This window comes from Ornithodoros turicata, chromosome 4 (genome assembly GCF_037126465.1).
Source record: "Ornithodoros turicata isolate Travis chromosome 4, ASM3712646v1, whole genome shotgun sequence".
Classification (NCBI taxonomy): Eukaryota; Metazoa; Arthropoda; class Arachnida; order Ixodida; family Argasidae; genus Ornithodoros; species Ornithodoros turicata.
This window is the reverse complement of record NC_088204.1, coordinates 19,278,290-19,298,874: the sequence shown is the minus strand read 5'-3', so window position 1 is coordinate 19,298,874 and position 20,585 is coordinate 19,278,290. Positions and strand designations below refer to the sequence as shown.

Genomic DNA, 20,585 nt, shown 5'->3' with positions numbered 1-20,585 from the left:
CGGTGACGAGGATGTGTTTCTGCAATTAATATGTACCCCTTGGCCAGGCGACAACAGAAGAAGGAACGAGACAGCGACGACGCAGTCATGCGTCGTCACTGTCTCGTTCCTTCTTCTGTTGTGTTCGTTCTTCGTTGTTCGTTCTTCGTTCGTTCCTCGTTCGTTCTTCTGTTGTGTTCTGTGTGTCGTTCTTCCAGTGTGCTTGTGAGCTAACAAGCTCAAGGATAGTGAGAGTAGCATGGCGGACACTCCCCTGTTCAGGCCAGGCACACTGAGTTATAACTCTCAAGAGAATTGCAGGTGCATCAGCATGGTGGAACTGGCCAACATAATTCAGATGAGCGTCGGCTTGGCCTACCACATCATCCGTGAGAATGTGTCAACAAGATGGGCCCCCTCACCTGCTGACACTCGAACTGCAAGAATGCAGAGTAGATGCTTGTCAGGTGTTGCTACAGCATTACAAGACCAAAGGAGAGAGCTTTTTTTACTTGTATCATGACTGGAGATGAGAGCTGGGTTCACCATTACCAGCCACAGACAAAGCAGTCAAGCAAAGAACGATGGCACTCCGTGTCAGCGAAACCAAAGAAATTTCGGACATGGACACAACTGTCTGCTGGAAAAGTGATTGTCACTTTGTTCTGGGATTATCAGGACCCATTCTTGAACGTGTATTGTCAGCTGGTATGTGCTCACCTGGAACCTGCAATTCACTGGAAATGCAGAGAGTTGTTAACCAACGGCGTTTTGCCTCACCACGACACTGCACACCCTTACTCCGCTTGTAGGATGGTCACGACATCTCAAAACATCCCCCCCCCCCCCCCCCCCGACCTGCCTATTCTACCAATCCATCACCGTCTCATGTTGACATAGGATATATGTCTTTTTTATCTTTTATGTGCCTGACACTTAAGAAAATTCATCTAACGTTTTGGCGTTACATATTGTATTCTGACCTCATCAGAATGATTAAGAAAACTGACTCGTCAGATAGATAAACCTCGTGGAGAGGTGAAAAAACGTTCGTGTATTTCACCTTGAGTTACATGTTTAGACAGAAGAGAGCGAGAGCTCAACAGTTGGTCTACATAAGACACAAGGGAGAGAAGAAAGGTCACGTGGTACAGAGATCCAAAGCGTTGTACACAAACGGAAAGAAAAGAAAACGGAGCGAACCATAAACACACCGAAGCCACCCACCTCGTCCAGCCAGACCGCTGTAACGCAACCGAGTTAAACCGACACTTGTTGTGGTTATGGCCTGTGGAGTCAGACAGGGGTTCTTCGAATTGTATCAACACCGGGGATCCCGCTTCGAGATGGGTGGCATGTTATGGTTCCCTCCAATCTGCCCCTCCGTGTATACTTCGACTGATATCATTTGGTTTGAGTACAAGAAATTCACACACTAAAAATACAGAGCAAAGAAACGAAACCCGTGCCTTGTAAGCGGCAGCACATATTGGTATAGGCAAAGTTAATAAAATTGATGTAAATTTTAATGAATTGACATTAATGACACAATTTTAGTTTATTATTAATTAACTGATTGATAAAATTATTAATGATATTGAATTAAAAGTCAATGGAGTAAACTCTTCAATAGTGAGTGGCCACTAAATTTTTGGAGCTCACATTTTGGAGCACTAGCACCTTGGTGACACAAAGTTTCAAGACAACAGTGTAGTAAAGAATGCTGTACATGATTGGTTGCACGCATGTGAAATACCTTTTTCCACAGGGTATTTGTGCATACACCGTTGGTGCAAATGCATCAACATTCGGGGTGACTATGCTGAAAAATAGACGCATGTGATTTCAATCACATGTAATATACAGTTAGCACAAATTAATTTGTGGTTTTCATTTGAATCACCCTCGTATAACACATATAGCATATGTGAAATCCTGTAATGCATGGACGTATGTATCATGTTCACCATGATCTTCATGGAGTGTTGTGTCATTATTGCATTTCATGTTTTTCCTACCTCATGACCACCACCACCACCACGTCGGCACCCCATAGCAGCAGTGAGACAGCACCTAGCATCAGATGGATTCAGTGAGTCAATGATGACATTCCCTTGGTTGCATATGGACATTCGCTTCTTGTGCACTCAATATTTCCTACACACTATGCACTGATATGCCAAAGCTCACCTGCTGTGCCAAATGCTTGCTTCTGTACTTTTCTTGCTTGCTTTTCTCATTTCAGAGTCTTGCACGTAAGTGGATATACGTAATTGCACTCTTGACTGACTGTCTCTGTAGGCCCACAATCATATGCAATGGCATAATTTTGCATCAGAATGAAATAAATAGCTACGCAAATAATTATGTAAATATTTTTGGTCAACCTAAGTCAAAGGGATTGACAATAGAGAATATTAAGAGAATGTCAAGAACGAAGCTTGTCTTCAGAAACTTGAGTTTATCAAGGACACCGTAGGGGGAGTGTGGTGAGAATATACTGCATAGGTGGTTAATTGCCATGACTGAATAATTTGCAAACTCTTATGGCAAGATGTGTGGGAAATATTTTGCACAACCTTAATTTTGTGATGCATGTTCCACGCAGTTGTATGATGAAGCTCCAGCGGATTTCAGGAATTGTCTTCCGCGCACGACACCCATATGGAACCAAGCACTTTCTTGATGAACTCCTGATGAACAATTAGCTGAACAATTACCTGAACCCTTGATGAACAATTAGCGCCGGCATTCTCGGGTTTTGAGTGACGGCAGAAAGACGAAATGATATCCAGTAGTGTAAATGTTAATTGCTAGTGCATGCTAAAGTAGTGCTACGACAAAAAGTACACTGTGGGCCAGCTTGGCTTTGTGAAACTTGTTCGTAGCAAATTCCAAATTTTCTGTACTTCCTATCATCGTTAATATTTTGCAGGACTGTGTTGTAAAAATAACAGTATCGAAATTCGCAAAAATTACTACTTTTAGAGCACGCATGTTTTCTACGTATTTAATGAATACAGTCGAGATATGCACCTACAAAACAAAGAGTGTATAAATGAGTGATGAATGCCAGCGTGTTACTTTTAGAAATAGTCGATTAGCTTCTTCTGGCACTTAAAGGGATGGTTGCATTCCAGTCGATTCCAAAACTGTAGTGTCGTTTTATTTCTCCTGGACCACTGACCTCAGTATCGAGAAATAGTGGCATAGTTTGAGTGTTATTCGACGGAATACATGACAAGAGCACGTGCCGGATGTTGAGAGTATTCCAGAATTCCCTCTCTGACAAAGTCCTTGGAATGGAAATGTGTGTAAATAATATTGTCCTGTGCACTTTCCATTTCAGCTGGAACAGTGCCAGATAATGATCTTCCAGCTCCACCACTGGTAAAAAAGATGGTAGTGGGTCCCTTACTACACAGGCGTCAGCTTGGTGCCATGTACCGAAGGCGCTTTGTTCGCAATACTAGGAACTACAAGGGACTCTTCTGTGAGGTAGCCATATTGAAATGATAAATTTGCGCTGCATGGTAATTTACTTAGATCGGGGGTCGGGAACCCGCAGGCCATGTGTGGCCCAGTTGCGCTGCTGTTGCGGCCCAGCGCAGACAAACATTCCGGTGCTTAGGAGTTGTTGGTCATGGGCTTGAGGAGAGGTTATCGAAGACTGGGTGGGCTTTTGGCAGAGTTGCGCGGCACAGCAGGCGAATTCCTCAAAAAGCGCGCGCTCTGTGTCGCCTTTCCCACTCTTAATAAAGTTAACAAAGGGTGTTTGTTGTTCTCTCTTACCGTAACTTTGTGAATTGCAACAAGCCATGAAAAATGCGAGCTTTCAATACATTACGCTTAAAAAGTAATAGTTAAAGGAATTTTCAGCTTGTTTGACCGCTTAATAATTGTGGCAAGCTAATTTAGACTTCCTTTGAAATGGTGCCAAATATGTTCAGCGACCCCTGGAAAAAAAATCAGCGAGGGGGGATGAAATGTGGCCCTTAGATTGCAAAGGTTCCCGACCCCTGACTTCGATGAATGATGGAATTATGACCATTGTTTTGTCATTGTTTGCAGATAATCCTTCCTGCACTCTTTGTTCTACTGGCCCTTCTTTTCACGTTGCTTATACCACCGCTCGCGGAGGAACCTGCTCTTGAGCTAAACCCCTGGGTGTATGGACCTCCAAATTATGTGTTCTTCAGGTAAATCACGATATTGTGTGCACTAAGAACCAGTTGCTATTCTTATCAACATAAGATGTAGGGTTGAAAGTACAACTCTACTTAACAATCTTTGTTTCATTTTGTTAGCAATGAAGACAGCACAGATTCAATGGCAAAGAAATACATTGACACGTTATTGTCACCTCCTGGGCTTGGATCTCGTTGCGTTTACGGGGAACCTATAAAGTAAGCATCTGCACTATTTTAGGCTAGACCACAGAGTTTGCTAGGATCTTGAAGTTTATGCACCGTATCTCCCACCAGGGGGCTGAAATGCATGGGTCAGGATGCTCAGAATTCATCACTGCTGCGTGTCCCGTATGATCTCAACTCTGCCAACCAGATAGTGGAATGCAGTTGTACTTTGGGTTCTCAACGATGTCCTGCAAATGCTGGAGGTCCAACTCCTCCAAGCATCATCAGTCCAACGACGGACATCTTGATGAATGTCACAGGACGTAACATTTCAGACTGGATCGTAAAAACGACGAAGCAGTACCATAAGCAAAGGTACCAGTTATTTTAAAATGATTTTTGCGCTTTGCATAATTGTGCTCGAGAATTACAATGAAACCAATTGAGCACCACCTTATATATTTGTAGATTTGGAGGCTTCAAGTTTGGTGTGAAAAACCCAGCATCATTAAATCTGACGGCAGTTGAAGCCGTGCTTGGCCAACTGAGCTTCCTCGGTAAATCATGGAATGCCTCTGGTGTTGTGAAAACTGTAGGACATCATCTGCAGAGAACTCAAGTGATGAACAATGCAAAGGTAAAAAGCATGCTTCATATCACCATTGCAGCTAAGGAGGGGGGTTTGTTGATGCAGTGTCTTGTTCCAAGGTAGAACATGGATGTGCTATTTGGGTAGGGGGTAGTCCCTTTGGGTGTGTGTGATGACGTGTAACACCCATATCTGGGACTGTGAGACACCCTTTGGGACCCATTTACAGTACGACAGCAAATCTCATGGAATGCTTTTTTGGACTAGCCTTGCAAAGGAATATTTAGCTCTTGTGGTGAGTTTCACGAAAAGTGCAACAACTGCAAGAAGAAGAAAGTTGATTTTTGGCCGTACGGTGAAGACTCAGATTCAGATTTATTTATTTGGCAAAACAACATGGTACAAGAGGTTTACAATTTACATATAGAGGTCCCATGGTTAACTAAGATAATTATCTCTTCCACTCAGGTTATGTTCAACAACAAGGGGTGGGTATCATCCGTGGCATACATGAACGCCCTCAACAACATCCTTTTACGCGCACACCTGCCACAGTCAACAGATCCTAGGTTCTACGGTATATCTGTCATCAACCATCCCATGAACTTTACTCAAGACCAGCTTCAAGATGAACTGCTGTGAGTGTGCCAAGTTTTTTTTTTTCTTTTCTTCTTTCGTTTTTGACTCGCACTAAAATTAGGCATGAGAATAAAGTAACCCCTTTACCTGCCTTTTCAGAAAACGAGGCGGTCTGAGCCTCCTGCATGCAACATGTGTCATCTTTGCCATGTCATTTGTGCCAGCAAGCTTTGTCATGTTCCTGATCGAGGACAGGGTGTCTGGCTCACAGCACTTGCAGTTCGTCAGCGGTCTGAAACCATTCCTCTACTGGATCGGCAGCTACACGTGGGACCTGGTCTGTACTTAACCTCAAGAAAACTCAGGAATATACATCTGCATTGAAGAATAACGATGCGACATTCTTGTTTCAGTGCAACTACATAATTCCTGCCTTCCTCTGCGTTTTTATCTTCATGGCTTTCAAAGAAGAAGCATATGTGTCTCACGACAACATAGGTGGCCTTATTCTCCTGCTTCTTCTCTACGGGTAAGTCTTCAGAAATTTTCGGGGTGTCTACCAACCTGTAAAACCAGGAATTGTCAGGGAAATTGCCAAAAAGCAGCTGAAGTCAGGGAAAATTGCAGACAAGCAGTGATACACAGCGAATATCCCGAGTGCCAATTAGTTACCTTTAACTCCAGGAAAAAAAAAAAAAGTTATCTTATACATGTATGTATTTGTATTCTGTTTGTTAGAATTCTGTAAATGATTTGTATTATGAGTCACCTCTATCAAAAGGTAGCAGCAGGCACTAAGTTCCCCTTTGTTTTGGTCAGGGAATCTGCTTGATATAGTCAGTGAAAACTTGGAAAAGTCAGGGGATTTGAAGGCTACAATTGGTAGACATCTTGAATTTTGTGGCCTCCTCCCGCCAACTGTGTAGCTGTGCTGGCGAGAACAAACTTTTTTCAAACTTGTCCCTCTGCTGCTTCTAGGTGGTCCAGCATTCCTCTGATGTATCCATCCTCCTTCGTGTTCAGTGTGCCTAGCTCAGCTTTTGTGGCGTTAGCTTGCTGCAACCTATTCATCGGCATCGTTAGCACAGTGTCCACTTATGTGCTCGAGCTTTTCGACGACGAGGTAGGAACTTACACGTTTGCCGTACACATTTAATTAGATACGTTCATTAATAACGTGGTGTAGGAAGGAACCCTAGTTTGGGAGTCACAGATATTTAAAAAAAAAGATGGACAAAGAAGGATGTGCTGCTGCTCAGAATGTTGGCAGCTCCTAACATAAAGCTTCCCTTACATCAGGCTCCAGGTCCCACTTGCATGAATGTTGAGGAAATTCCTCTGTGGTGTCCTCAGTAGCTTCGGTAGTACCTCGGGCACACATTACTGTCCTCAATGCTGCTTGTTCGTAGAGCACTGGCAAATGCTGCTGAGGATGGCACAGAGGAATTTATTCAGCGTTACAAAGCAATAATTGGGTGTAGATTGCTGTTCATTCGATGCTGTTATGTTAGTGAGCACCACTGCCATTGTGAACACTGTCATCATCCGGCACGGGACAGTCCCAAGGAGCACGAAAGCTCCACGTGTCCTTGTTTCTTCTGGAGGCCGGCGTCGACATTTCTCCTACCACTGCCGCCAGTTATTGGGATTCCCACTAGAGTAATGACCAGGCAACAGAATACAAGAGCTCTGGAATTTAGTACAGAGGAAATGAGATGACAAGAAACAAATGTGGCTGGGAGAAATGTCAGCACCAGCCTCCAAAAAAATCTGAGAGCCGTGGAGCTGTCATGCTCTTTGGTTTCGTCCCTAGAGACTGTCACGTGTCAGATGGCAACTACACAGGGCAGTGGTGCTGACGATAATAACTAACGTTCATACAAGGGGGTCCTGAAAAAGTAGCCCCACGTTTTCGCACATAGCGCGTTCCCTGAATACCGTGCAAACTTCCGGCGGTGCACGATGACGCATTTATGCGATGAAAATCAACAAAAAAATCGTGGTAACCAAACTCTACGTAGCAAAATCGTTAGCCATGCGAACTTTGTTTCGTGTATTTCAAATGGGACGTCGCAGTGTAGCACAGTTGCATCGCCCTATCACTGGGGGTGCCATCTATGCAGAAACCAAAACTAAATCTGGCACGGCTAGCGGTAGCTAGACACAACTGCACTGTGACCACCATACTGACATCTTCATAGGCAACTCGGGATGCATGGAGAGCAACGTTTGCATAGAAAACTTTTTTGTTACATAGAGTTTGGTTACTACGCTTTTTTTGTGGGTTTTATTACATCAATCTGTCAACATGCGCAACTGGAAGTTCGTACAGTAAGCATGGAACGCGGTACGTGCGTAAATGTGGGGCTACTTTTTCTGCACACACCCTGCACTTGCATATGGATGCACACACCGGCACCACACTGTACCATACCAGAGATGCTGGCATGAAAAAGTCAATTGTTTCAGGAATTGCAATCAATTGCTCGCATCCTGCGGAAGGCCTTCCTTGTGTTTCCTCAGTATTGCCTTGGCAGGGGTCTGATGGACATGTTTGCCAATCACCTCACAGCAGAGGCCTTAGCCCGCTTTGGTAAGTATTACATACACAGAAGGCTTTTATGCCTTCAACATTTACTGTACTCATCACTAGATGTGTAAAGTTTTGTTTACCTTCTTCCATTATCATGCAAATCACAGGGCTGCAAACGTTTAAGCACCCGCTTGAGTGGGACTTTTTGGGTCTCAATCTCGTCAGCCTTGCCTGTCAAGGAGTCGTCTACTTCCTTTTCACGTTGCTGCTGCAGTACCGGTTTTTCATCAGGCAGCGGTTAGTATTGCCTTTGACCTTAGTCTGTATTTTACCGTTACCTTTACCTTTGACTTTATTACACTTAGTTTGCTTCCACATTCACCTTCCAAACACCATACTTACATGCGCAGGCAACCAGTTGTGCCTTTTGACGCGAAGGAATACATGGACGAAGATGTTAGCCAGGAGCGTGACCGGGTCTTGGCTGGGAATGCCGATGATTCCATTCTCAAAGTAGAAAACCTCACAAAGGTTAGCATAACGATAAAAAGCATAAAAGTTAGCATAGCAAAAAGATCAACGTTGTATTTGTAAAACACGTTGTTCAGCTTCGCCAATACTCTTATATGTGTACCAAAATCAGCCGTTTTGATCTGCCAGGTATACCGAACTGGGCAACTACCAGCGGTGAACCATTTATGTGTGGGTGTGCACTCGGGAGAGTGCTTCGGGTTGCTCGGTGTCAATGGTGCAGGCAAGACAACCACTTTTAAAATGCTCACCGGCGATACGGTTGTAACAGGTGGCAACGCCACCATCTCGGGTTACAGGTGAGAAATGTCTCTGTGATGCTGTTCGTCATTGTATACTTTGAAACTATGCCTATTTTTGAGAAATAATACTAAAAAGTAATGCTCATTTTAAGCATACGGACGCAACTGGACTTTGCCAGGCAGCACATAGGATATTGTCCTCAATTCGATGCACTAGATCCCTTGCTAACAGGCTGGGAGCACCTGGAGTTCTACGCACGACTTCGTGGGGTTCCTGAAAAGCACATTCGCAAGGTAGGGGTTCACCTCCTGCAGTTCTGGAATTTTTACCTGTTGCAACATTAAAGGCAAATGTGTCTGTGTGTGTGTGTGGACAGGTGGCCGACTGGGGCATTCGCAAGTTAGGCCTTCAGATATATGCTCATCGCTGCTCTGGAACTTACTCAGGAGGGAACAAACGGAAGCTGAACACTGCCATTGCTCTTGTTGGAAACCCTCCGTTAGTGTTCCTGGTATGAGAATTACCTTAAACTATTTTTACTCAAAGGTTTACCTAGTTTCTCATAATGCAAAGGTCAGTATTGGCGAAAGTTAAGTGGCCAAAACGACGTACGGATTATGACATCTAGGGTCTTGTGGAAGGCATAGGGTGCCTTGCCCAGGTCCGTTGTGTTACTTGACAATCGCAGCTTTAGTCCTCAACTTTAAGGATACATTTGAATACTTGTCCCTCTGTGTTTCTTAGCCTCAACTACTACTCTGGTTTAAGGATACAGTGGCCCTTGACTTTTGTAAGGGATATAGGGGCATAGGACCCCTGCAAAAGCAAAAATTCGTGAATGACATGAAGCCGATTTTAAGAGCGTTCGTTACCTTAGGTAATGGCGAATTTGCCTTTCTCCCCCCCCTCTCCAGCCTGTCTCCAGTCTTCCCAAAACCCGGACCAGCCCAACTTCTCTTAGCATACAGCTTGGCAGGGTCATTATTCGCAGAGCAGGCAGGCTCAAAACGGATTAAACAGTAAAGAGCAGCATCCTTGAATTTGCCTGCTCCGACACTCTGAGGGAGTCGCGGTGCTGCGAGACAAGGGGACAAGTGAAGTAGAACCAGTAAAAGTCAAACCAAAAGGCCAACTATACTAGTCAAAGTGGTTAGCAGCACGACATAGCGGTGGGGCTTGTAGAGGAACCATTAAAGTTGTATGACGCAGAATTACTTTCTTTTCCTTTCCTATGGTCAGGATGAACCAACAACGGGTATGGATCCTAAGGCACGGAGGTTCCTTTGGGACTGTATCATTGATATTGTCAAGGATGGCCGTTCGGTTATTCTTACCTCACACAGGTGGGTTTTTTCTTTTAGAAATATTTTCTTTTTCATGTTGTCGTTGAATATAACTTGTGCCATTTCATAACAACTTCCATTTTTAGCATGGAGGAGTGTGAAGCTCTGTGTACAAGATTGGCTATCATGGTCAACGGGCAATTCCGATGTTTGGGCAGCATTCAGCACCTCAAGAACAAGTTAGTGATTCTTTATCAGTGATAGTGAAACGGCGTATCTTAGTTGAGTTTCTCTCAGGGTAATCTTACGATGGTACATGCAGGTTTGGGTCTGGTTACACCATGACTCTAAAGGTGGGTGCTGGTGGTCCTGAGCCGGTAGCTCAGTTCATGGAGAAAGCATTTGGAGCCGATCAGGTGGAGCTGCGGGAACAGCACCTGAACCAGATGGAGTACCAGGTGGCGCAGTCAGTCCCCCTTGCAGTTCTGTTCCGTCAACTTGAGAAGGCACGGTCGTCAGCTGCATTGGACGATTATTCTGTTACGCAGACTACACTTGATCAGGTATGCAACCTTGGCTATTCTTAGAGCCTTGTGTTTTAGGGCTAAAGCCGGTAAAACCCGTTTTTACGCCCTGATTTCTATCATCGTCACTTAGAGTGAAACCTGAAAAACCCTGAAAAGGAACTTGCCAAAGTGCAACTTCAGACACGAAATATGGGCGCTGAAGAATGCTAAACACTGGACATTCAGCAGAACCCCTTGGCATCTCATGTCCCCGTGAAATGCTCTTTAGTTTTTTTTTATTTACCACCACAAAATCAGAGTGTCGAACCGAACCCGAACCCGAACCGAAAACCGTACCCGAACCGTTATTTTTGCCGGAACCGAACCCGAACCCGAACCGAAATGTTCATGACACTGTTGAACCCGAACCGGAGCAGAACCGTAAAAAATAATAGCGGTAACCGGTTCGCAACAAAACGGTTCGGACATAAAAGAAGTCAGCATAAGAGTTCCTCTCTATCCCCGAACGAAGACACATTGGTATCATCATCACGCGCCTATATCATAAATTTCAGAAATGTTCACCTAGCGGTCAGACGACGACGTATAGTAAGTATACTTTCAGCGTCTTTTTAACATGTTGAAGCGCAGTTGTCCTTGTGAGTGCCGCGGCTAGCGCCCCACGCACGCGGTGCGTTGTCTACTCTTCAGAGACCAGGGGCGGATTACTGGCCATTGCATCGGTGCGTCGGCCTAACGTGGCAACGCCCACCGTCGGGCAAGCGCGTGCTCCCGACGCACGGTCTGAAGTGGTCAGTAAGGCCACCGTCACCTGCTGAGTAGGCGAGCGTCGCCAGCGCGAGGAGCAATGACGCTACTCTCGATGGCAGACGCAAGTCTGTCAAGCAAAAAGCCTAAATTTGACGACATTAACTTACTTTGTATTTACCTCTCAGAAATATAAATTTTGTTACCGCGTGGAAAGAAACCTTCTTGCACATACTTCGCTAGATGAGCACGTAAGACACGAATCAGCCAATGCGAATGCAGTGCAATGTCGTCTGCTGCCGTCATCGGCTCGAAGAGAATCCTTCGGTGCTCGGAGCTGTCTCTTTTTCTTTTCACGCGAAACATGTGTTGAGGATTAATTGCGTATTTTATTTTACATTACATTCGTAGAAGACGAGGACGGTGATCTGTGCACTATACGCCGCGTGGAAGATTGCTATACTGACGAGGATAAAGTTATTTGGTGAACTTACGGTGTGCTTGCTGAGCTTTTCGAGTGACCTCCTCCTTTTTAGTTGTACAACTAAACTAAGCAGTTATTCGGGTAAGAGCTCAGGGCGACACACAGCCTGCTGAGTATTCCAGAGAGTTGCTGGCTACAGCAAGCAGCCAAGCTCAAAATGTGCGGAGCGGCGGGAGATGTCGACGGAGGACGAGGCAGGTACCACCATCAATATCGGTGGCAGGCTGCGAGTAGGGTCACTTCTTCCTTCTCACGACGAAGCGGGTCACGTGCAGCACGCGTTACTATGGAGACGACGCTGCGCTACGCACCGACAAGTGGCCAGTAATCCGCCCCAGGTGCCACGCGGACGAATGAAACACGAATGGAGTAGGCCAGTTATATAGCTCTACAGGACGAATATGTGATCAAATAAGCGCCCAAGATTTCCCTTTACACGTGAGCAGCACAAATTAAACAAGTCAGAAACATGAGAACTGGAGAAGGAGCGTACGCAGAACGGTGCCTGTTTGATTGGTCGTGCTTTGAAAAGTAAATGTGGTTCTGCTTATTGGTAGCGCAGTTGTGTCGTCGTGACACATTGCCGTTGTGTTGTGGATTAACAAGTACACTGCTGTGAGCTCGGACAGAGGCTTGCAGGCTTATTTTCGACATGCTTCAGTACGGTTTCAGATCGATTCACGCTGCGGAGGCAGTGTGCCGGCAAGTACCGTCGTCTATGTTACGCTGTCCATCTTATTATAGGCTTCCTTTAAGTGTATCTTGCTGGCACTGTGCGTGTGAAAAAAGATATTTTGGGAACAGAAAGTAGCAGGACTACACCGCTTCAACAGCGTGAACTCTAGTTGCAATAAGTGTTCATCCATTTCTCATTTCTCTCACTAAAGGGCTACCTCACCGCTAGAGACGTCAATGCAGACAACAGCAGTATGCTATTAGCCACGCATTTCCTGATAAAAGCAGTTTTATGGAACATACATAACGGAAGCGTTGAACCGGTTCGCGAACCGGTTCGGGGCTGCGAACCGGTTTGCGAACCGGTTCGATTTCTGGCCTGGCCGAACCGGAACTGAACCGGAACGAAATCAAAACAACGCGAACCCGAACCCGAACCGAACCCGTATTTTTTGCGGTTCGACACCCTGCACAAAATATGCTTTTCCACCGAATGTTGCCTGATTTTGGAGGTCTTGATATAAAACCCGAAAACACAAGGGTGTAACTATGCTCTCAGACAGCGTGACACCTACAGAGAGCTACATGGAGGTATGTCTCCGCCAGCTGAAATGTAGATCACACATTGACAGCAGGGCATACGAGACTATGGCGGGCACCATGCAGACGGGAACCCGATTCATGTGTTTTGTTAATTTTACGTGTTTGCTTTAAAAACATGCGACGACAACAACTTTCTTTTGGTGATGATTAGAGCGCGGATAAATATGCACTAAAAACTCTTGAAATATGCATGTAGCTATGCACTAAAAATTAGAGCTGTGCGAATAGCAAAATTTCCATTGCGAATAGTTTACGAATATTTCACTTACACTGCGAATCGAATCCGAATAATCTCTCCAGAAGGCGCATCGAACTTGAATAATCAGAAAAGGCCCAATTCGATTAATTTCGAATACCTCATTGTGAAGTATTTTGTGGCGTTGTGCTCATTAGATGATTTTCTGCTCCAAACATGCGAGCCTTTTCACCCGGCATAACATATCGTGAGGGAAGGGTCCGTCTGTGTTGTGTATGGTAGACTGCATTAGTGGGATGATCTGCATTGAGAGATAGTCAACATGTTCCATGCAGCCTGCTGTGTGTGCATCTCCTAATTTCTATGTTTACATTGTGAATTTCCCGTACTTTTTTTAGAAGCTGCACATATTTCCATCTGTTACTGAACACAACTCTGGAAGTTGGGAGTACATTTACTGGAACCTGCAATGCCCAGAGTAGAGTCCTGCACGGGCACGGGCCCCCGGCCTGCGAGCCGGGCCGGGCCGGGCTTTTATTGGCTGTGTGCTCCGGGCCGGGCCGAGCCTGGGACGACAGATATGTTTCCAAGAGTCTGGCTTGGCCAGGTCACGCAGCTAATTCCACACAATGGAGGACTATTCGTTCGTATCATCACGTGCTTGCATCATTCCTGTGCACATATTTGCAAAAACAAGCGAATGACACTGTATTATGCGTATGATTCGACCCGCTAGAACATTCTCAAAGCCACTTCACATTGCTCCTGACTCCTCATCATATTTCACAATCACGTTCGGAAAGCTTGGTGAGAGGGGTAGGGCTTGGGAGAAGGAGTTTGTCGACAACATCCTCTACCTCCACAAAAACTTGGTAGTGTAACGATAATGCGCTTGCTTGCTTGCGTTCTGGATTTAATTTGGTCTCGTGCTGTTGCGGTGTTAAACCACCAGCTCTTGTATGTTTATGGCATTGCCTGCTCTTCTTATAAATCTACCTATCAATTTGTCTGATAAGCGCTAGAAACGCGTAGGTCACGGCTGGAAATACTAGGCCGGGCTCTACTCACTCGCTCAGTCGCCGGGGCTGCATAAAAACAGGAAGGCCCGGGCCATTTTTCGATGCGCCCGGGCCAGGTTGGGCCTGGAAAAGTCGGCCCGTGCAGGGCTCTAGCCCAGAGCACAGTGTTGACCATGAGCTCACAAAATTTGTAAACTTTAGGGACAGAGTATTGTGAACAGTGTAAAGCGGGCTTTACCTAACACAGGTGAAGACGACTTGCAGAATGGAGCCGTACACACACACACAAAAAACAAAAAAAATGGCGGTAACGTAAAGTGGGCTTCACCTATTACTTAAATGTAATGAGGCGAAGCCCACTTGCAGAATAGTGCAGGGCTCTAGCACAGAGCACAGTGTTGACCATGAGCTCACAAAATTTGTAAACTTTAGGGACAGAATATTGTGAACAGTGTAAAGCAGGCTTCACCTAACACAGGTGAAGACGACTTGCAGAATGGAGCCGTACACACACACAAAAAAAACAAAAAAAATGGCGGTAACGTAAAGTGGGCTTCACCTATTACTTAGATGTAATGAGGCGAAGCCTACTTGCAGAATAGTGCAGGGCTCTAGCACAGAGCACAGTGTTGACCATGAGCTCACAAAATTTGTAAACGTTAGGGACAGAATATTGTGAACAGTGTAAAGCAGGCTTCACCTAACACAGGTGAAGACGACTTGCAGAATAGAGCCGTACACACACACACACAAAAAAAAAGGCGGTAACTTAAAGTGGGCTTCGCCTATTACTTGGATGTAATGAGGCGAAGCCCACTTGCAGAATAGTGCAGGGCTCTAGCCCAGAGCACAGTGTTGACCATGAGCTCACAAAATTTGTAAACTTTAGGGACAGAATATTGTGAACAGTGAAAAGCAGGCTTCACCTAACACAGGTGAAGCCGACTTGCAGAATGGAGCCGTACACACACACAAAAAAACAATGACGGTAACGTGAAGTGGGCTTCACCTATTACTTGGATGTAATGAGGCGAAGCCCACTTGCAGAATAGTGATAGCGATACCTCACTTCAGTACTATTAAAAAATATTCGAAAATGTCGAATACTGATTGAAAATTTGTTGCGAATAGCATAGCATTGCATAGCTGTAGTTCTGGGCAGCAACTGTAATCATGCAGCTGAACACTTTGCTTTCAGTGCTGCGCCACAGGTTAAAATGCGAACACTGCCCGTCATAACAGTAAAGAAAGTGGTGAAAGCGAAGTATGGCCTACCGACTACACACGCACAACAAACGTACTCCAACACGAGGCAAGTGTGCGAGCCTAGAGTGCCGAGCTGTAAGGTGGAGGCTGAACACCGCACCCCTCAGGAACATGAAAAATATTCCATTCTGACTGGAATTTTCGTGAAAGTGGACCCAAAGCCTTCATGAAAACCAGCAGAACCTTTCCTTTCCTGAATGAAAGAAGACAAAAGCTCTCGCACCTGACTGTACAAAAATACAGTAGAATATGCACTATGCATGCATTTTCATTCGAAATATGCTATAACGTGCCAAACTTTATTATTTATATGCACAAATTTATATGCACCGTAGAACCCTTCAAATTGGCCCCAAACCAAGACCAAAAAGCATTTTTTCATTGTCTCAATATGAAACCATATTAAGAAGAAAAAAAAAACATGCATTTGCATGAAAATCCGCGCTCTAGTGATGATGATTGGCCACACAAATTTTTTCACAGCCAGTCTTTGCGACCTTGTTTTATGGTCCCGGCCTCATATATCTCCCCCAGGTACGATCATCGGTTCAAAGTCGAGTGTCTCACCTGTCATACTAACCAGGTTTATCGGTCTTTTTTCCCACTTACAACTGTTTTCTGGAAACTCACTTCCTGAATCACTGGTGGGCATTATTGAGCGCATCAAATTCAAACATGGCCTTGATGTTCATGCTTTGATTCTGTGCAGTGACACTGTGTAGTGATTTTTTTGTAATTATTTTTTGTAACGAGCGTTGGAGTGATTTTTTTTTTTTTTTCTGTGTGCAGTGATTTTTGTAGTCAAGGGTATTCTCACAGTAATTTTGGTAGATGCGTATACGAAGAGGGGAGTCAAGTCCTGTAGATCACATAAACAAAATACAGAAACCGACACTGAAGATTTTTGTTTAAGTTTAATTTGTACAAGCTTTCGCGTGGAGGTCCACGCTTCCTCAGGTACCTACCTGAGGAAGCGTGGACCTCCACGCGAAAGCTTGTACAAATTAAACTTAAACAAAAATCTTCAGTGTCGGTTTCAGTAATTTTGGTAACAAGGCTCCCATTGTTCTGTGCCTATGTTACTTCTTCCTTTACCTCATGTTTGCAAACCCCTCTCAATATGTAAAACCCCCATAGGGTACTTTTAAGGTATTTTTCATGAATAAATAAATAAATTGGGGTGATGATTTGGGGTGATTGGGGATGATTTGGTGAAACCATGCAAATTTCCTCTAAGTCCTCTCCATCTCTTTTGTAGGTGTTCATCAGTTTTGCCAAGCAGCAAGGTGATGTGGAGGAAGGAGAGTTACCTGTGATACCCATGGGGCCCGTGATCCCCGACTTGCGCAACTCAACCTTACAACTCTCTCCTGTGAATCCTCCTGCTGCGGGCTCGGCGGAGGAGCGCCAATCTTCCAGTCCCCTCCTGCGGAGCAAGAGCGACTCACGAGGTTGTTGAGCAAGTACTTCGTCTCCTTGAAAGCATATTGTGCATGAATGATAAGGGCTAGATGCACATCATAATTTTGACTGCTTTTCAAATACCGTCTCAAAGCAGCGTATAAAAAAAAACCTTGATTTTCATTTCTAGATGCGTGCTTGAGAGAAGAACATGCAACAGTGAGTTGCCAAATGTACTTATGCCATTAAGATCTTCTTTATTCTTAAGAACGTGCGTTATACGTAGAGCCCGAAGTTTTAGGGTTTAACCCAATTCTTCCCCGAATTTGCACCCCGAATTGAAGGTTGCCTCTTTAGGGTGAAAACCGATTTTTACCCGGCAAATTGCCCTCACTGAAACGTCTGTAGGAATGCACACTAGCTTGTTTGGCAGCAAATGCAATTACATCACCTTTTGTACCAAACCAGTACAGTTCGTTTGAGTAATAGAGCCCGATTTCTCCTCTAATTTGGCATACTGCAAGTTTTTCCACCCGAGTTCGCATGAATTTGGAGCACATGTCATACCTGCCAAATCTCCTGTATTATACATCTGGGAGATTCCCGAATTTTGTTCAGCCTTTCGTTTGTACCGACGCGCCCTCCAATCTCCCGGAAAATTGGGACTTTGGGCTTTTCTTCTCTAATTTTCCTTTCAAAGGTGCGCATTCTTGAAGAATTAGACAGCCCGTAACACTTGTTTTGAGGCATGACCATCCATGGCTGGAGGTCACGGCAGATAGCGTGTTTCATTGGGTCTGTCTTTCTTGAGAAGACTTGCTATCGTCCTATTGTCACTCCAGTCCCGTACAGTAGTTTTGTCTCTCCCGATGGCTCTCACCAAGCAGAAGAAATGCTTGCATGTACGTGTTCCTCATACGTGCCAAGTGCCTTTTCACTGGTTTTCTGCTTGAGCACAACCAGCGGCCATGTGTGACCGCTAGGGGTGTGCGAATATTCGAGTTCACGAATTCGAATCGAATATCAAACGCTCGAACTATTCAATTGGCGAATCGAATATCCACTATTTGATTTTTTTTTTCGAATATTCGACTATTCCACGAATATGAACGACAGAACCCGAAAGTGGGCTTCACCTGACGCTTCCATGCATGACGTGAAGCCTGCTTTACGAAATTGCCCTTGTTGCAGGATCAACACAGGCGGGACGGTGTTTAGTTTAAGATAACGTTATCCAAAGTTAGTTTTGTAGACATCGTCTGTGGAAGGGGCAGCGCCCCTCCCACATGCAGTTTAGCGGTGCCGACGGGGGACTTTGATTTGATGTCTGTGATGTTGCCTTTAAAACGTTAGGACTCTCGAATAATGACTGCAGCCCACGAACAAGAACGGTGTCTTAAAGATGTCCCTTACGTTTAATATTTCAGCAGTGCAACTTCTTCAGGCAAGAGCAAAGAAACTAAAGGGTGTTCATGGCAAAGCTGAGGCAGGATGCCAATTTGTTTGTTTCAGAAATGGCCTGTAGAATGAAGATGGGGCCTGAATAGGCCACGAAACGTTAACACTTAGTGCGTATTTTAAGTTGTTTTTATCCTGTTGTGCTGCCGGTGTGGCCTACGTATTTTAATAAATGGCCTGTGGTTGTCCAAAACAATCACAGCCTCATCCATATAACATGCCACTGCCTGACATAAAATTTTGAAATGAAGATAACCACTCCAGTAAGTGTAGGCTCACCTGAAAAGTAGAAAGCACTCTCATGTAAAATTAAAGAGCAAGGGGCTTTTAGCATAAGAATTGCATTTCTCTCTTGTGACAGTTAATGCCAGAAAAATTACACTAAAGCCATGGGCTACAAAATGGAAACTTTTAGCGTGAAAGTTGTTGTTGTAAATTTTGCACGAATATTCGATATTTGATTCGGTATTCGGAATTTTTTTCCCCATTTGATTCGATATTCGATTCGACTTCAAATATTCGGATTCGCACACCCCTACTAACCGCTGTTCCGGACGGTGTTCCCAAAATGTGACGACGCAAAGCACTGCAGGTGCGGACGGACGAGGACCACTGGCATCATCGGTGAAATGGCTGCGGCCGCTCAAAATGCAATGTAGGAGAGCGTGAGACGACGCGTCTTCGCAATTACGGTTGACGGAAGCAACGACAGTGCGTCGCAGCACCACCCGATAGTGTCTACATGCAACGTAGAGGAATCGAAATACAGTCGGTGGCAGTGCTATTTCGAGTGCACAAAATTAATGCACAGCGCATACCCCAGGTCGCACTGCGGGCAGTCTCTCAAATTTTGAGTTTGTCAGGCTGGCAGGTATGACATGTTGGTTTCCCCGATTTTTACCCTCCGAATTGGGAAAAAAATAGTTCTCGAAAACTTCAGGCTCTAGTTATACGTCGTGTTACATTTTTTGCAGAGAAGGTCTTATTTAATCAAAAACAGCTCGAGAATGCAATCCTGCGTTACTCGGGTAAAATCTGGTATCTCTGTAGCTACACTGCCTAGCAGAGGCAGCACAGATAAAATATATATAGTCTAGGGGACTAGCAGAAGAATATAGGTTACCTAATTGAAGCTAATTTACAGAAATGAAAGGAGTGCCTAATTCAGGGAAATTGTGCACGGCTCATTCTGTGGTCATACTCCATGTAATTCTGCAGAACCATGGATTTGAAAATAATGCCTTGTTGGGGTCAACATGTTGGTTAACTTCCCCCCCCCCCCCCCCCCCCCCCAAAAAAAAAATAGTTTGAGAATTCACAATTATGCCAATATCTACCCTCCAAAGTGCCAAATCCTTGGAACTTTCTCTTCTGAACCAGAACTGTTTCTCACAACGTAGAGATACATAGTAAGGCGGGTGGAGCTGGCAAGTGCTGGTGGTAGAGCATACGCATGAAATAGGTAGTCGAGCCCGTTTCTGACAAACTCCTCTGTCACACAAAAGGTGTTTGCTACTACAACAGAAGTTTGTTATAATCGGACCTGCCCTTAGAGTTGCCCATAAACAAGCAAGCAAGCTGTAGATTCAAGAGCAGAATACCATGTGTTTATTGTAATAGGTCTGCAATTGTGGTCTGCTTCCCGCAGTGCAGGTCCAATAACCATACTCTCCGGGTTTGCCACATGGTCAATACTCACTCATGTCCCTCGGGCAGCGTTCACATGGGCCAGCTTTGTGCACCAACTTGGATGAACTTTGTAGTTGGTGGCAGTAGACGGACACCACCAACCATGATCAACTCGAGTTGGTGGGAATCGGTCGCCGGGTGAAAACTTCAGAAGTTGGTCGTGCATTGGCCAATCAGCCAGAGGAGCATTGCGACGTGACTGATCACGTATATAGACCAAACTGCTGGAAATCCACTCCCGATCGTCATGCGATTTCTTATATTAATAAATTGCATTATTGGTTATGAGTTGTGTCGGCGTAGCTGAGAACTAATTGTCTTTTTTTAACTAGTGCCACACAAGCATACAAGTAGACATTTTTTAAGAGAATGTTGCCCTTTTGGTGAAATAAGCTGACGTAAGATTATTTGTCTCATCGTAAGACATT

General features: G+C 44.8%; 1 protein-coding gene across 6 annotated transcripts in view; it reads left to right on the top strand.

Annotated features, from left to right (window-relative positions):
* Nucleotides 1-20,585, top strand: part of LOC135391256 (ATP-binding cassette sub-family A member 7-like) — a 61,525-nt gene that overhangs the window by 34,745 nt on the left and 6,195 nt on the right. For 3 of the 6 annotated variants that reach the window (XR_010421898.1, XM_064621432.1, XM_064621430.1), the window contains exons 28-47: nucleotides 2,036-2,071; nucleotides 3,329-3,477; nucleotides 4,051-4,178; nucleotides 4,287-4,385; nucleotides 4,464-4,709; nucleotides 4,803-4,971; nucleotides 5,392-5,561; nucleotides 5,662-5,839; nucleotides 5,916-6,031; nucleotides 6,481-6,625; nucleotides 7,972-8,095; nucleotides 8,203-8,332; nucleotides 8,446-8,566; nucleotides 8,696-8,865; nucleotides 8,961-9,102; nucleotides 9,186-9,320; nucleotides 10,049-10,152; nucleotides 10,239-10,331; nucleotides 10,415-10,655; nucleotides 16,868-17,060. Coding sequence is in view for 5 of the 6 variants with exons in the window: in XM_064621432.1 (XP_064477502.1) it covers nucleotides 2,036-2,071; nucleotides 3,329-3,477; nucleotides 4,051-4,178; nucleotides 4,287-4,385; nucleotides 4,464-4,709; nucleotides 4,803-4,971; nucleotides 5,392-5,561; nucleotides 5,662-5,839; nucleotides 5,916-6,031; nucleotides 6,481-6,625; nucleotides 7,972-8,095; nucleotides 8,203-8,332; nucleotides 8,446-8,566; nucleotides 8,696-8,865; nucleotides 8,961-9,102; nucleotides 9,186-9,320; nucleotides 10,049-10,152; nucleotides 10,239-10,331; nucleotides 10,415-10,655; nucleotides 16,868-17,060 (2,889 nt within the window). In the remaining variant the exon portion in view is untranslated. Of the gene's footprint in view, nucleotides 1-2,035; nucleotides 2,072-3,328; nucleotides 3,478-4,050; nucleotides 4,179-4,286; nucleotides 4,386-4,463; nucleotides 4,710-4,802; nucleotides 4,972-5,391; nucleotides 5,562-5,661; nucleotides 5,840-5,915; nucleotides 6,032-6,480; nucleotides 6,626-7,971; nucleotides 8,096-8,202; nucleotides 8,333-8,445; nucleotides 8,567-8,695; nucleotides 8,866-8,960; nucleotides 9,103-9,185; nucleotides 9,321-10,048; nucleotides 10,153-10,238; nucleotides 10,332-10,414; nucleotides 10,656-16,867; nucleotides 17,061-17,200; nucleotides 17,244-20,585 lie in introns of all 6 variants that reach the window. The other 3 variants (XM_064621434.1, XM_064621433.1, XM_064621431.1) reach the window with 3 other exon arrangements.